The 17,227-nt window shown below is 46.6% G+C and overlaps 1 protein-coding gene across 1 annotated transcript in view; it reads right to left on the bottom strand.

Moving 5' to 3' along the window:
* The window catches only part of PAX5 (paired box 5), a 176,340-nt gene that overhangs the window by 65,107 nt on the left and 94,006 nt on the right, over positions 1–17,227 (bottom strand). Inside the window, exon 7 of the mRNA XM_059926497.1 lies at positions 14,037–14,166. Within this exon, the coding sequence (XP_059782480.1) occupies positions 14,037–14,166 (130 nt within the window). The remainder of the gene's footprint in view (positions 1–14,036; positions 14,167–17,227) is intronic.

The raw sequence follows: 17,227 nt of genomic DNA on the forward strand, positions 1-17,227 counted from the left end.
CAATGGGATAACAAGTAGGCTGATCCAGGGCCCAGAGAGGGGGATATCACTCTGACTGTGGGGTAATTAGGGAGGGCTTCCTGAAGGAGGCGGCGCTTGAGGACTGCTCCCTGGAGACATGCCCTGAAGTCACATGGACAGAGACTGGCAGCCCTGCTGGTTCCTCAGCCCTCAGCAGGTGTCGTGAGAGCCTTTCACAGGCAAAGTCCTGCACCAGGTCACACTCACCACCCCCTGCTGGGGACACAGGACCTGAGCACCTGGCACAGTCAGGTCAAAAGAAAGGCTATAGCTTCTTACAGCTCACGTACACTTCACTGAAGTCCTGCAAGGAGAGGATGAGCCAGGATGATAAATTCCCATTGGGCAGATGTGAAAACTGAGGCTCAGAGAGAGAAAGCGTGTCCCAAAGTCACCAGGGAGTTATGGCAGAGCTGGGATGAAGGTCTGTGATCCTGATCCAAGTCAGCCCATGGCTCTTCCTTTCACAGCAGACTACCGCCACCTCTGGGCAAATGACAGGAGCATCCTAAGCAGAGGAACCAGCAGAAGCAAAGGCTTGGAGTCAGGACTGGGTGTGGTTGAGTTGGAAGGTGATAAAAAGGCCTGAATAAAGGGTTCCATCAGGCATAGAACCCAACGGATGGCAGTGGACCAGTCAGGCTGAGAAATGAGGACAGGAGAGGGGGAAAGTTCTGTTCTGGAAGGCTGAGTCTGGCAAGGAGGGGGAGCCAAGAGATGTGGGTTCTGGAGCTGTCTCATGTGGGGAGAACTTGAGTTCTCAGTCCTCCGTGTCTCCATATGCTCAGAGTTATGCTAATGATCTCCAAGGAGCACCAATATTCCAGTCTCTTGACCCTAGGTATTCCAGCACGATTGTCACAATACTGGGGCAGATGGAGGAGACACAGTGAGGACCAGCCAATGCTCACAAAGGTGGTGGGGAGAAGTCAGGCAGATACAGCAAAAAAGGTGCTGATCCCCTCCCAGATCATGCAGAGTCCTCAAGGAGACCTTTATAGTGGGCACTGGGGAGGTGTGGTAGACAGAATCATGGCCCCCAAAGCCTGTGAATATGTCACCTTACAAAGCAAAAGGGACTTTGCAGATGTAATTAAATCAAGGATTTCTGAGACGTGGAGACAATCCTGGATTATCCGGGTGAGCTCAATATAATCACCAAGAGTCCCTATAGGGGAGAGGCAGGAAGGTCAGAGTCACAGAGAGAAGATGTGACAACAGAAGCAGAGGTCAAAGAGGACAAAAGATGATACCCTGCTGTCTTTGAAGACAAAGGAAAGGGCTACAAGCCAGGGAACGTGGGCAGCCTCAAGCACCTGGAAAAGGGCTTCCCTGGTGGTACAGTGGTTAAGAATCTGCCTGCCAATGCAGGGGACACAGGTTCGAGCCCTGGTCCGGGAAGATCCCACATACCGCGGAGCAACTAAGCCCGTGCACCACAACTACTGAAGCCCGTGTGCCTAGAGCCCATGCTCCGCAACAAAGAGAAGCCACCATAATGAGAAGCCCGTGCACAGCAACAAAGACTCAATGCAGTCAAAAATAAATAAATAAATTAATTAATTAATTAAAAAAAAAAAAAAGAAGCTGAAAAAGGCAAGGAAATGGATTCTCCCCTAGAGCCTTCAGAAGGAATACAGCCCTGCTGACACCTTGATTTTAGGACTTCTGACCTCTAGAACTGTAAGATAATAAATCTGTGTTGTTTTAAGCCGTGAAGTTCATCGTAATTTGTTACACCAGCAACTGGAAACTAATACAGGAGGCCAGTGGAACATCCAGAACAGGGAGCCATCAGGCCTGCTCCACGCTGGACAGATCCCAACCCTGGCAAGCTCCTTCTCCATCCCCTTGCTGTGGAGGACCCCTAAACCTGGCTCTCTGGTTTAGGCAGCTTTCCTGAGCTCCAGATGTTTAAAACAACACTTATTTAGCACTTACCATGTTCCAGGCAGAGTTTTGAGTGCTTCTGAAATATTAACTCATTTAATCCATGTAACAAGTTTCTATTCCCATTTTATAGGTGGGCAAACTGAGGCACATACACCCAGTTGCAACTGAGGTCACCCATTCATAAGTGGGATAAGAGCTGAGATCCAAAGATAGGCAGTCTGGCTCCAGAGACTGTACAAGAGATTCTACAGTTTGATCAGCTTCCATAGACCCCAGGGGCCGCCAGTCTAACTGTGCTGCAGGTGAATGTGAAAGAGCTCTGCTTGGATACCTCTGATCATGTGGAGCTTATTACCACCAGAGGCAGTACAGTACAGGGGTTAGGAGAAAACCAGCTCTGCTACTTACTGCTGTGTGAACTCAGGCAATTTCTTTTTAACTGTTAGCTGGGACAAAAATAGTACCTAGTTTCATAGAGTAAGGGGTGAAATGAACCAAAGCACATAATACATGCTCAATAAACATTAGCTATCACTGTTATTATCTCCAGATGCAGCCTATTCCAGCTTCAGAGAGCTCAAACTGTTAAAAAAAAACTCTTCTTTGCGCTCAGCTACGGCTTGCCTCCCTGTGGCTTCCCCTGATGAGCTCAGAGCAGCCACATCTCCTCCTCCCATACCCCTGAGCACGTGGGAGGCAGCGGCCAGGCCCCCAGTCTGCCGTCTCTAAGCTGACAGTCCTGGGCTGCCCGTGGATGCCAAGGTTCCCGTCCCGCTCCCCTTCCTGGACCCTGTCCTTCTCTGTCTGCAGCCCAGGTATCAAATACTGAGAGGGATTCACCCCTTAGCCCTGAGGTAGGAATTCCTTAGCCCATACTGCTAGAGAAGAGTTCATTATGGTTCATCCAGAACATTAGAAAGGATGGAGGTTCTGGACCTACCGACATGTTGGGTGTCCATAAAACATGAAATAAAATTTTTTAAAAACTGACCAACAGTATGACGAGCAAAAACCCCTTTGTAGGAAATGAACTATATGTGTGTAACCTGATATAGTTTTTTATGCATAGAAAAGGTTCTGGAAGGATATTTACCGAACCATCAACTCTGCTGACAGCAGAACAGGCTAGGAACGGGGTGAAGGGATACAATCACATGTTTACATATACTTCCGTACCATTCGAATTTATTTTACAATGAGCACGTATTCCTTCGTGATTTAAAAGGGATTAGTAAAGCTGGGGGTATTGCAACAGACTAGACCAAGCTTCAGAGCAGAGAAACCAAGAGTTCGTGGCTCCCCAAGAGCAGCTTCCATGTGGTCTCCCACAAAATGTTCCCAAACCCCACAGTCATAGAGAAGCAATATTTCCCTCCTCCACGCCTTCAAAAGCACTTGGCTTCTCCCTGGTATTTCTCTTTCTTTTTCTTATTTGTTTTGTTTTGCCCTGTACATGTATCCACATTTACCCCCCTCATCAAATTATGGGTATGTTGAGGGCAGAGACCCTACAGCCACAAGACCCAGCCTAGGCTAAGGTCTGATGCAAAGGAGGAGCTGGGTTTTGATGGAGAGGTGAGTGAGTGAACAAGAGAATGAATGAATGATGAATGGCAACCGCCCTGCTAATTGCCAGGAGCTACAGTTTGGTGTGTTTTCTCCTGCAGATAATGGCAAGGCAGTGGAGATCTCTGACCAGGAGGACGAGCTAATGAAATCGCTGTTTTAAGAAGATGGATCACAGCAGGGTCAGCTGGGAAGCTGGAGGCCCAGAGACCTGCTCGAAGGCTATTTGGAAAGGTCGGCTTCCAAGCTGCCCGCAAGTGTAAAAATCTATGAGTGCATTACCAGGATGGCCATCCACCTTTGTTTATTTTTATCCTACAAAATACAAGGTCAGAAACAACTGGAGTACTTTCTCCTGAAATTATTTTTTTTAATTGACACTGCTCCTTACACAAACATTAATTCATTTATTCAACAAATAGTTCTTAGGAACACTGTGCTAACCTGAAAGCAGATCATATTTTCCTTTGATGTGCATTTTAATTACAGAGATGCTTGAATTTCATTTGGGTTTTAAAATGATCAGACCTCTGCCTTCTCTGAACCTCTGAGTATCCTTCCAAACATTTAGATTCCAAAATTCTAGGTTTCTCTAGAATCTATAACTGTGAGTCTATTTAACAAATACTTTAATCCCCAATTGGATTCACCTTGAATCTTTCTGGAATGCAAATAGCCTTGTTTTACTGGGGAAAGTTCCGATCTTGGGTGCTGAGTTTTCTCTCCGGTTTGTGGTCCCCTGAAGCAGGTTCACAACATTTAGTTTGGACAGAGTGTGACATCACTGCACGGGGCTGAAATGCCTAATTGTCACACATTCTGGAAAACCTTGCACTCGGCACTCCAGGCCCTTCCCACTGGATGGCTTATACACGGAGCTGATATTTGGGGAAAGCCATTCCAGACAGGCAGAACAGCGTGGAGCAAAGGCCTGGAGTCAGGGACAGGCAGGCCAGTTGGACAGCCTGTGGTCAGCCCTTCCTGGCCTGGGTTTCTATTGGGCAGGAATAGGTGTCAGAGGAGACAGGAAGGAGGGGCTGGGGCAGGTGGAAGACCCACAGGGAGCAGCAGGCAAGGACAGTGAGTGAAGCTGGCCAGGTGGAGTCTGGGACAAACAGGAGCGTGTGGCTGATGTAAAGGGATGGCCCCTTCTCAACGCTCCCCTAGCGTGACCACGTGGGAATGTGGACCCTGGTGGACAGTCTTCCAATTTTTCAAAACAAGTTAGACATTTTAGCCTTCATGTGAAATCTCCTAGTTTTAAAGGAATTTTTAAATTTAACTTTTTAATAGTGATATATTAATATATATATAACGTTCAAAAAATTTAACATGTAGATGATATTCAGTAAGAAGTCCTCTTCCTACACCCACTTCATCGTCTATGCCCAAACATGGTTACTGAGTATCCTTCCAGAACTTCTGTATGCTTGTGTGAACAAATACGCATTCCCATTGCCCCTCCCTTCTTTACACAAAAGGTAGCATTCTGTATATATTATTCTTGCTTCTTTTCATGACTAATGTATCTCCAAGATCTTCCCAGTCAGGACATAAAGCGCTTCCTCGTTCTTTCCTGCAGCTGCACAGTACTCCATCTTACGGGTGAGCTCTTCTTTATTGAACAGTCCCCTTCTCATGGACATTTGGGTTATTTTCCTCTGATCTGTAAAATGTGGGCTATGATTTTTTTTTTTTTAGGTTTAAAAAGCACTATTTGGGCTGGACCCTGAGGACCCAGAATGCCAGTGCCTGGGTCTGAGTTCACAGCACGGATGCCGGCCTAGACTTTGCCGACAGCTCAGCTCTGGCTTGCCAGTGGGAAAGGAAATCACTTCAATGGAGAGTAGCTTCAGGTAAGTCCTGTTTGAAGATTCTTTGCCTTTGAGCTAGTGAAATCCCCATCACTAGAGGTAACCAAGTCCTGATATAGAATAGATCCCAGGGTTGGGTGATGGGTTGGGCTACCCAACCTCGAAGTTTCCACTAACTTCCAGAGTCCCTGAGGCCTGATTATGGGCTGGGCCCAACTGGCAGCAGAGAAAGAACTGAGAAATGGCCCCATCCTCTCAGCACCTCATTCACTCATTCATTTATACAGTTAAAAGGCATTTCCCGAACAGGAATAAAGACACAGATGTAGAGAATGGACTTGAGGATAAGTAGAAGGGGAAGGGTAAGCTGGGACGAAGTGAGAGAGTGGCATGGACATATATACACTACCAAATGTAAAATAGATAGCTAGTGGGAAGCAGCCGCAGAGCACAGGGAGATCAGCTCGGTGCTTTGTGACCACCTAGAGGGGTGGGATAGGGAGGGTGGGAGGGAGACGCAAGAGGAAGGAGATATGGGGATATATGTATATGTATAGCTGATTCACTTTGTTGTACAGCAGAAACTAACACACCATTGTAAAGCAATTATACTCCAATAAAGATGTTTAAAAAAAAAGGCATTTCCCGAGGCTGTATCTTCTGTCCAGATGCCTTTTCCCCAAATCTTCCCAAGGCTTCTCCTGGTTGGGGTCTCAGATCAAATGCCACCTTTTCAGAGAGGCTCTACTTCATCCCCCACCCCTCTTGTCACTGCCCCCAACCCGTTTCTCTCTACTCTCTCTTCCAGTTTTCTTCAGATCACCTGCTAGTATGAAATCACATTACACATTTCTTTCTGTGTTTGCTGAGAATTGTCTGGCTCTCCCCAGCAGGTAAGCTCAGTGAAAGGAGGGACTATCCACCAGGGCCACCATCATACTTGCTTACTTACTTACCAGCTAAGCCCCGAGTGACAGCCTGATACACAGTAACTATCGATATTATGCTCCCCTTCCAATGCACACAACTTTGAGAGCCTAGCATCTTCCATGGGGCTCCTAGGAAAACTCCATGGCTGAGCGCTTGGTTACGGGGTATCATGCTGTATTGTGTTGTAGCTTTTATTGTCATATTTCCAGCACCTTTCAGCCGCCTGGATAAATGAGGCATTCTTCGTATTTTTGCTTTTATTTTTCATTATGATTTCACTTTGAGTGAAGAGGTTTATTTAGTTTGGTCTGATTAAGCCTCAAAAACGCTCATAAAAACCAGGTCAAAGGAGGTGTTCCCCACGGAGAGATAAGCAAACGGTCGTTCAGAAAGGCCTGGCACCTCGCCAGACGTTTTGGTACAAGAGCCCAGGAACATACTAATAGCTACCATTCGTTAAGTGTTTACCATGTGCCCAGCACTGGCCCAAGACTGCGTGGACCATGCATGAAATCCTTGCAGGAAACCTGTGACGGAGTGCTATCTTGGGCCCCATTTTACAGATGGGGACCTTGGGCATGGAGGCTAGTAACGTGCCCAAGGTCACGCAGCTAGAATATGGAGAAGCTGGGCTTCAAGGCCGGGCAGTCTGGCTTTGCTGCTGACATTCTCAGTCATATGCTAAAAGAAATGCCTTCTGGAAATTTAAACTGGGATTTTTTTTTAGTCCATCCAACCACATATTGGCAGCAGGCTGTGGAAGCCAGGGCCCTGGATGAGCCCCAGATCCAGCTCTAACTCACTGGATGTGGCCTTGAGCAGGTCACCTCCCACCTCTGAACCGGGGTGTCTCCAACTGTGAAGTGAGCAGTTGCTCTGAAGGACCCTCCCACCCTGCCTGTCTGTGGTCGGATATTTGCCCCAGAGGAGGCTGGGAAGACCCAACACTGGATCCCAGACCCTCCAGATCTCCTTTCCGGCCCACACACACTCAGATGCCCCCTTAGTGGCTCTCAAACCCTTCCCCGTCACTGTCTCATTATAGCCTCGAAACAGCCAAAGGAGGCAGGCAGGGCAGGAATTGTCATCCCCATTTCATAGATAGGAAAACTGAGGCTCAGAGAAGACAAGCTATTTGCTGAATGATAGGACAGTTAGGTGGCAAAGTCCAGGCTTAAACCTGTTCCTCTGACTCCTGGGTCTAGTGCTCTTTCCTTCAGCCCTCAGCTATTGCTCAGATGAGAAAGGCAGAAGAGGATGGACTTACTTGCTTTCAGGTACCAAGTTTGGGATACAGAGACTCCAAACATTGAGCCTGGGGGATACCAGCAAATCAGAGCTGGTGGTCCTGGGGACTCGGCAGCCATCTGTCTTGTCTTCGTGGGTGCTCATCCACTGGCCCATGTATGGTCTCTGTTGCTTAGAGGGGACAGTGCCCAGGGGATGGCTCAGACCCCAGGACCTGGGTCATGCACCAGGCAGGTGTTTCCCAAAGTTGTTTAACCAGAAGAAGCCTCCCTCAGTCTCCACCTCCCATTCCAACTGGTGATGCAAAGAAATGGTCCTCAGGGGAACGGGCCAGAAAGGACACAGGCTGGCCCCGTTACTTTGTTTTCCCAGGCAAAGGGTCAGGTGGGCACAGCCGGGGGCAAGACTGCCGGGTCCTTTGCTGGTGTCCACCTGCTGTCCTCCCTGGCAGGTAGGCACAGTGGCTGTCCCATCAGCAGGCCTGTGGCCCAAGGATACACCTGCAGATAATTAGTCCCCATCAGGACAGGCCCAAACTGCTGACGATGCAGGAACGGGTGGGCCATGTCACTGCTTTGCAAATGGTGAGCAGTTTCTAAACCGTGGCCCTGGCTGGTAGAGCAGGAGTTTAACTTAAAATTTAACATGGCATATAAATGATGGAGAGACATGGACTCGTTCTCTAATGAGATCTCCATGGGTAGCCGGGAGCATGAGGGCTAGGGTGGAGCAGTACACAGACCAGCCGCCTCCTAGACCCCAGGCTGGCAGTCTAGCTGAGCACCTTGTGAGGAGGGGAGAAGGAGCAGGTGGGGCTGGAAGACTCAGCCCTCCCCTGAAGAGTTCAGAACTGTGTCAACACATCCATGGGCACAGGTGGAATTAAATTAATGCCACATGGTGACATGTAGGCCCATCCTGACAGCTCTCAGGGGTATTCCTTCAAGGTGTTCTAACAGCTCTCATTGGGATCATCAACTGCCCCCAGAGGGTGTTTTGAAAATTTGTGGGAGCTTTTATATGATTGACAGGTGTTATTGGCTTGTGGTGGAACAGTCCCACACAACGAAGAATCTGCCTTTATCCTGCACTATTTTCATGTCCTGCCCAACATTCACATAGGTGGTAGGTGAGAAATCTGCTTGTAATTCTTTAAATCTAGAACGGAACTTCATTTCCATATAAATGTGACCTTGCAATTTCCATGGTCTTAATAAACACTGAATTTTCTAGGAATGCAACTACTGTGTAAACTGAGCAAAGCTTGTACTTTGTTTTATTTGGAACTTTGCCAAGAGTTCCTCACCTGTTGGTAAAATCCCACTCACAGTATGTGAAACACAGTAAGTCTGTGTTCGGGATTGTTGCATTCGCAGTGATTCTGTGCATGGAGCGAGCCCTGGGCTACTCCATTATGTCTTGCAGTTTAGACATGCCGAATACTTACTTATCAAAGTACATAGCAGTTAATTATAAACAATTTCACTTTCATTTCTCCTTTATCTTATAGTTAGGGTATTATTTTGATTTTATTTGAAATTACTTGTGAAGATAGGCTATATTTTTTATGAACTTAATTTCAGAAGAGTAAAGGGGCAATGTAAATATTTGTTATTCCCCAGGGGACACTGGGTGGGACTGAGCAGAGAACCCCAGTGTCAGCACAGCACTACAGTGCCCCATTAGAGGCTGGGGATCTTCTCCTACCGAATCCTCATATGCATGCATCTGATCTACACATGTGTGTCCATGCCTCTGTGTGTATGTCCCTTATATTTTTTCACACTAATGGAATCATACTGAACATATTATTCTACAAATTGTTTATTTGCTTAAAAGTATATCTTAAACATTTATTCATGTCAGCACAGATAGCTCTACTTAATTCTTTTTAATGGTTGCAGAGTAGTTTATTGTGTGAAGGAGCCATAATTTATTTAACCTGCTCCTATTGATAAACACTGAGTTTTTTCCATTTGTTTTTCATTATAAATAATTCTGTCATTATTATATAGATTTAGGTATCACTGTGCATCTGTGTGAATATATCTTGAGATAAAGTCCTTAAAATGCGTATAAAAGTTCTGAGTTAGATGGTAGGTATGTCTATTTAAAATATTGATAGCTACTGACAAATTTCTTTCCAAAATGATTGTACTTATTTATATACCTATGACTGTGTATGGAAATATCTGTTTCTCATATCCTCTCCAACACTGGACCTCAAGAAACATTTCAATCTTTGATAAGCTAATGGGTTTTATTAAAGTATCTCCTGGGAATTCCCTGGTGGTCCAGTGGTTATGACGTGGGCTTTCACTGCTGAGGTCCCAGGTTTAATCCCTGGTCGGGGAACCACAATCCCACAAGCTGCGTGGTGTGGCCAAAAAAAAAGAGTATCTCATGATTATTTTAATTTGTAGTTTTAAAACTATGAGTCAAGTGCATATATTTTCATATGCCATTGGACATCTGTATTTTTTCCTGTTCATTTGCTTTACCTGTCTTTTCTACTGATTTTTTTTCTTATTTTTTTTTTTAAACCTCTTTATATATTAAGGAAATTAGCTTTTTGTCCTCTGTGTTCCACTTTAAAAAAGTTTTTTATTCTTTGTTTTTTTGGGTGTTTTTACATACATATATAAAACGTTTCTGTTTTAAGCAGTCGTTTATATCATTTTTCTTTGTCTTTTGTATTTGGAACGGTTTTTTTTTTTTTGGCCACACAACACGGCTTGTGGGATCTTAGTTCCCCGACCAGGGATTGAACCCAGGCCCTCAGCAGTGAGAGCGCAAAGTCGTAACCACTGGACTGCCAGGGAATTCCCTGGAACAGATTTATAAATTTATTTATTTATTTTTGGCTGCATTGGGTCTTTGTTGCTGCACGCAGGCTTTCTCTAGTTGTAGTGAGCAGGGGCTACTCTTTGTTGTGGTGCGTGGGCTTCTCATTGCAGTAGCTTCTCTTGTTGTGGAGCACTGGCTCTAGGTACACGGGCTTCAGTAGTTGCAGCATATGGGCTCAGTAGTTGTGGTGCACGGGCTTAGTTGTTCCACGGCATGTGGGATCTTCCAAGTCCAGGGCTCAAACCCATGTCCCCTGCATTGGCAGGCAGATTCTTAACCACTCTGCCACCAGGGAAGTCCTCCCTGGAACAGATTTTAAAAGGCCTTCTCCACTCGAAGTTTATTAAAAAATTTCCCTTATGTTTTTTTTTTCTAGTTTTATTATGATTTCATTCTTTAAATTTAAAGTTTTGATCAACCTGGAATTTCTTTTGATATAGAGAATAAGGTATGGATCCAACAGGCCTAACTGTCCCTACACCATTAACTGAATGATTTATCTTTTCTCCACTGATTTGCAATGTTGTATCTGTAAACACCCACATATATTTGGATCTATTTCTGGATGCTCCATGCTGTTCCATTTGTCTATTTACTTCACTTTCAGTAACAGTTTTAATTGTTGTAGCTTTATCATAACATTTTAAAATATGCTATGTTTTACTCATTTCTTTATTTCAGAATTTTTCTAGCTACCTTGAGTGTTTATTTATCCAGTATTTGTGTCATTTTGACAAGTTTTAAAAAGTTGACATTTTGATTGAAAATGCTTTGAATTAATATATTACTTCAGGGGAAATGACATCTTCATGATACTGAGTCTTCCTACCTAAGAACAAGCTGTATCTCTCCATTTATTCTTTTATGCTCTTTAGTGGAGTTTTAAAGTTAAGTTTATTCCTCAGCATTCTACCTTTTTTTTTTTTGATGCTATTGTTAATGTTTTCCCCTATTATTTTTCTAGCTAGCTATTGTTTACTTACAAGAAAGCTAATGGTTATATTTATAATATTATACTATTATATAAGTATTATATATTTATAATTAGAGTAATTTTAGTATTTCAACATTAGGCGTAATTCTGACTTTGAGATATTTATATCCTTTTTCTGCTCTGTGATGTGACTTTAAAATAGATTGATCATAATACAAACAAGTCTTTGGTCAAGGGTTTACCTGAAAACCCAGCCCACATCCAGATTTACCTTCTGCAGATCCTGGACAGCTAAACCACCCAGCTGGCTTTTAGCACCAACTTTCTAAATCAGGAGTATTCAACTCAAATTCCTTTCCAGGTTAGGCTTGTAAGATAATGAGAAAGCAGGTGGGCGGGGGCCATATCTCGAGGGGCTGCTGCCACTAAGGCCCCGCCTCCCACGACCATGTGGGAATACGGCCCAGTCTGGCCAGATCTTCTTATTTTTCAAGGGAAGCCGGAGATCCAGATTTATAAATTTTCAATGTTGACTCAAATTTATAAAAAGTCCTACATGGGGCCAACTAACCATATCTGTGGGCTAGATTAGCCCTTTGGGCAGCTGGCCACCAGTTTGCCACGTCAGTAGACAAGAGTCTCGGAAATGCAACTATAGTCTCAGCGTTTACTGGATTATTTTCCATCTAAATAGGCTTGTGCAGATGGTAGAATATGTCTTCCTGTGATTTGTCTAAACCCATGAACCCCAACCCTAATAACAAACCCTCCCTCTGCAGAGCAGTCCCCTCGGGGATCTCATGAGATCCTCACAAGGGCCCTGAGAGGTCAGAGACACATCCAAAGTCACAGCAAGGAAGTGACGGCGCCAGGATTAGCCCCCAGATTATCTGTGTGGTAGAGTAGCAGACTGTACTGGCCTGGTGTTCAATTTTACCTCTGCTGCTCACTAGCTGTGATCTCTGGCAAGCTGCCCCAGGCTTCCATTTCCTTGTTTACAAAGTGGATGTGATGTAAGAGTACCCACCTCCCAGGGCTCCCCTAAGGGTAAAACAAGTTCACCTACCAGAATATTTGGTACTCCATAACTACTCAGTAAAGTGACTTATTATTGTTATTAACTAGTTCAGGCTTCTTTCTACCCTACCACAACCCCCTACCCAATTATTTGTACTTCTTTGAAAAGAATAAGGACCCAGGAGACTGAAGGCCGGCTCCAGCTCTCCCCTTTACCCCTTATATTGGGCAAGTCACTGCCCCTCCCTGAGACTTGGTTTCTGCATCTGTAAAATGGGAATGCTGTCAGAGGTCTTGTCACGGACTCTCATGACCCCAGGGGGGAGGATTCATGGGACACCTGTGATGTTAGGAAAAGTTCATTCTGACTGAGGTTTGCCTCCCCCATCCGTGCCCCGTTACTGACACCCCCCCCACCTGCAGGCTCAGCAGCCCTCCAGGCTCTTGCCCCATCTCAGGTAGACAGGGTACCAAGTCACTCTTGCCTCTTAACTGATCTCCACGCGGTGCCCAGATCTACAACCAGAGTCCTGTCTGCTCCTGCCTGAGCCCCACGAGCCCCAGTCTCAGAGCCGGGCCCTCCCTGCCTTCGGGCCTACATGAGGCTGTGAGAGAGCCTGTCTCGTCCGGCCCCCAGCCCCGCCTAAAGTTCTAACCCGAGTCCAGCCCTGTTGCAACTACAGCCCACTCACATTTCTCAGAACCCCTTGTCTCTGTCACTGCTTCCTGTGTCTTGCCTACCAACCTACAGGGACATCCCGCTACCTTAGGCTGGACCTCAAGGCTCTGGCCAAAGTGTGATCCCCAGCCCCTCACTGTCTGTTAATGTGAAGTATCCAAGACTGCCTTCTGCCTGCATGGTCGGACAGCCTCCCGGAGCTGGTGGCTGCGTCTGTCCGTCCAAATTATCCCGGTGCTGCTGGAGCAGGGAGGGGTGTCTGCCGGTCCCGCCCTCCTGGCCCAGCCCCTTCACAGCAGTGAGCCTGACGTGACCAGCCACCATGAGAGGAGTAATAATCGCAACATGTATGGGGTGCTTGTGTGTGCTAGACCAGAGTCTAAGCACCTCATATGTTTACAGCATTAATCCTCACAGCAACACTGTGGGCTGGGTGCTATCACCATATTACAGATTTAAAAACCACAGCCCAGAATTCTTATATAACTTACCCAAGAGTACACAGCTCATCAATGCCAAGTTCAAACCCAGCAGTGTGCCTCCAGGGCCCAAACTCTTCATCTTTACACTGACAGCTAAAGCAGCTGGTCCCAAGCCTTCCAGAAAGGAAGCCTAAACCTCCTGCCCTTCTTAACTCCACCTCTGCCTGGAAATCTAAAATTCCTGCCAGGAAACCTACAATCTGCCAGGAATCCCACTCATCCTCCAGGCTGATGCCAAACAGGGCTGCCTTTCTCCTGAGAGGGCTAAATCCCAGCGCTCTGAACACTCAGCCCCACCTACAGGGGCCCCGAAATCACCCAGCCCCTCTGACACGAGGCTTCCCTGGCCCCCCTCCCAGCCCATCGTCCGTTTGCCATTTGTTCTCCTCTGGCTTTACCAGAGCGTCTACAACCATGTCTCATCAAAGCCACACCTCCTGGCCCCAGCAGTCCCCTGCCTGACCTGTTCCAGGACCTCATAACCTCATTACGACAAAGATGACCAATCAAGTCCAAAAGCACCGAGAAGCCACTTTCCTCATCACACACACGTCCTTTCTCTCTCTCTCTCTGCCACTCACCCCCCATGCCCCAGGTGCCCTCACCTGTCACAATGGGGTAGGACTGCGGCCCCGGCACGCTGCTCCCGATGTCGGCAGGGGTAGGGCTGGTCAGGTTGGCCTTCATGTCGTCCAGCCCTCCAGCCAGCGAGGCCATGGTGGAATAATCGGCGGTCTGAAAGAGGAAACAAGACAGGCACCTCAGCACTGAGACTCCAAAGCACCCCAGCCAAATGCCACCATCACATTCTGGGCTCAGCCAGCTAACCCATGCCAATGCCAAGGCCCCCAGGGGGCTCACGGACCCCCAGTATTGAGAGGGCAGATTCAGCTCGACAGAACAAGGCAGGTATCGAGAATCAGCAAGTCTCCCCAAGTGAAGAGGTAGACAAGATTCAGTGCAGCTGCACAAGAATTCAAACCTAGCTTCTTTATGGCCTGCAGGTTTCCCTTACCCAGCCCCAGCTAGCCAGAGACAACCATCCTCCTCAATGCAAGGAGGAGGAGAGAGACATCCGTAACCAAAGGCAAGGCAGAAATAAGAGTCTTGTAGACAAGAGGTTGGAAAGAAAGGTTTCTGATTTCTGTGCCCTTAAACCACAGATGCAGAATCACAGAAACAAGGGTTAAAGGGAATTTGGGCCATCACTCAATCCAAATCCTCATTTCACAGATGAGTAAACTGAGGCACAAGGGGAAGAAGGCTTTGTTCAGTGTCAACAGGGTATGGTTCACCATAAACTCCCACCCAAAAGCCAATATATCTAAGCATATGAGTCACAGTTGGCAAGTGTTTTTGAATTCCGGAAGCCTGTAAACACCTGTATGCTGAAAACTGTAGGGTGCGCACATCTGATTTACCAAGTCCACACTAACCATGAGCATTTGGCCCATGAGTCATGCTCCTTTCTTTAAGCCATTTCATGAAATCAGAGCTTGCAATGAGTCATTTCCCTGGCATCCAAACCACTGTCAGAATGGTCTCCAGGCAAGGTTGTGAAGATGCCAACCTTTCTTCCCACTCAAGGATAGACTACGGTATAGGCATGAGTGACAGATCTCTTCCACTCCCCTACTCCCCTGGCCTATCTTCAGTAAAAGAAATATCTGCAAACACCTAAACCAAAGAGTCTAGTTGTGCCAAGCATTGGTGCAGGGAGTTTCCTCTACCACCCTGGCACTGCCAGTGGAGGACACATTACTGTCTGTCCAGGGTTATGTCCTTGGCAGAGAGGGACAGGGAAGCGAGCAGTCTTCTGATAGAAGTTTGCAGGCACCCTGGGTAGGATGATGAGGACTGAGCCACTGGGAGGGAAACCAGAGGAGCCACCAGGCAAGTGGCAGGCAGAGGGGACTCAGGCTCAGGCACGTTCCTGGCACTTTTCTCTGCAAACGAATTAGAAAGTACTGCCAGGGCAGCTCAGATGCCAAGCCGGGTGGATGGCAGCCGTGAGTCCAGGAGGTACTGCAGGCGCAGGCACCCTGAGATGGATTCTTGTCCAGAGCTCCCAGGGCTCTCCACCCGTCTCCGGCAGAGGCTGATTCTGAAACACGCAGAGATGAACACAGGCCCGAAGCCAGCCCAGGTAGGACAAGATGGGGGACAGGCCTCCCCAACATCAGGAATCACTATAAAGCTGCAGTAATTAAGACAGTATGGGACTGGCACAGGCACAGAAAAATAGGCCAATGAAACAGAATCAAGTCCAGAAATGGATCCATGCATATATGGAATCTTGATATATGAGAGAGGTGATGTACAAATCCGCAGGGAAGGATAAGACTCTAATAAAAAATGCAGGGTAACCAGTTATCCATTCAGAAACAAGAGGGAAAAAAGAAATTGGATCTTTACACCAGACACAAAAATCAATTCCAGGTGGATTAGAGACCTAAATGTGAAAGGCAAAGGTATCTAACTAACATGGTCAGCTCTAGGTCCAGCCAAAAATCCTTGGGAACAAGTCTATCCTTCATGGAAAAGGAAATGAGTGGCCCTGGGTTGCTCACACAGAGTTCCTGGTCACTGTGAGGACAGCAGTGGGTCCTGGTCAACCTGCTGCCTTGCTTCAATGCCTCCTCCTCCAGGAAGTCCTTCATGACTACCACTCCCCAGGAAGCAGGAGTCCCAAGTGGTATCAGGACAATAAAAACCATAATCTTCACGACCTTGTCAAAGTTCACATTTATTGATCACTTACTCTGTGGCAGGAGCTTTACCTATATTATCCCATTTAATCCTCACAATTACCCCATGTAGTAGGTTCTGTGTTATTCCTATTTTACAGATGAAGAAACTGAGACTTCTATTATAGAGGGAAAGTGCTTGCCTAATGTCACACGGCTTCCAGGTGCCAGAGCCAGGATACAAACCTGGGTACATCTGACTCCAAAATCTCCACAATTACCCTAATGATTTTCCTATTGTGTTCTAACCCTTTAACAGGTATGAAATCACTTTGCTAGTACCAACCGTTTAAAACAGAAAATAGAGTAGTCTAGAAGAGAAATTTTCTAAGAGTCTCACACATAGAAAGAGTAAATCCTGTTTCATTAATCTTTGTTTCCATATAAGTGGATATGTGTGTACTAGGTGGAGATGACAATATATTTCTTGCTATAGGTCACACCCAGCAGAGTCTTCATTCCATAAAGCAGGGAGCTATTGGGAAAAGGTCACTGTCTAGACTTTATCCTACGCAGAATGGGACTTGGGCACAACATTAGCCCCCTAATTTGCTTAAAAAATTAGGAAGTAAAGCTCAATGGAAGCTCCTCCTTCAGTGCATTGTCGTGTGCAAAGACAGGAGGTCAAGATGCCTCTGTGAGGGTCTCTGGGGTTTCTGGGACCCCGGGGTGAGGACCGCGCCTCCCATTTCCCTATGTTCCTGTGTCCTACTTGGAACATGAGCATAGTGGATGCTTAGCATTTATTGAGCTTTTCTTGTGTGCAAGATGGCACGTGAAGACCAGACATGCTCTCTAACCCTTATCCATAAACCTCAAGGGAAAAGACACGTGGCCCCGAAGCTCCATCCAACAGGGACAAGGGCACAGAGCCATTCATTTACACGGGGCAGGAAGTGGTGAGGAAAGGTTTCTTGGGCAGGCTGTATTTATCTTGGGCCCGAGCAATCCCTGACCCCCAGGCTGAGAAGAGCTGAAGGAACGCTTAGAGGTGAGACAGGAGTGATCCAAAAACAAGGCACATGCCAATAGCTGCAGGAGGAAGAGGT

This window comes from Balaenoptera ricei, chromosome 6 (genome assembly GCF_028023285.1).
Source record: "Balaenoptera ricei isolate mBalRic1 chromosome 6, mBalRic1.hap2, whole genome shotgun sequence".
Lineage (NCBI taxonomy): Eukaryota > Metazoa > Chordata > Mammalia > Artiodactyla > Balaenopteridae > Balaenoptera > Balaenoptera ricei.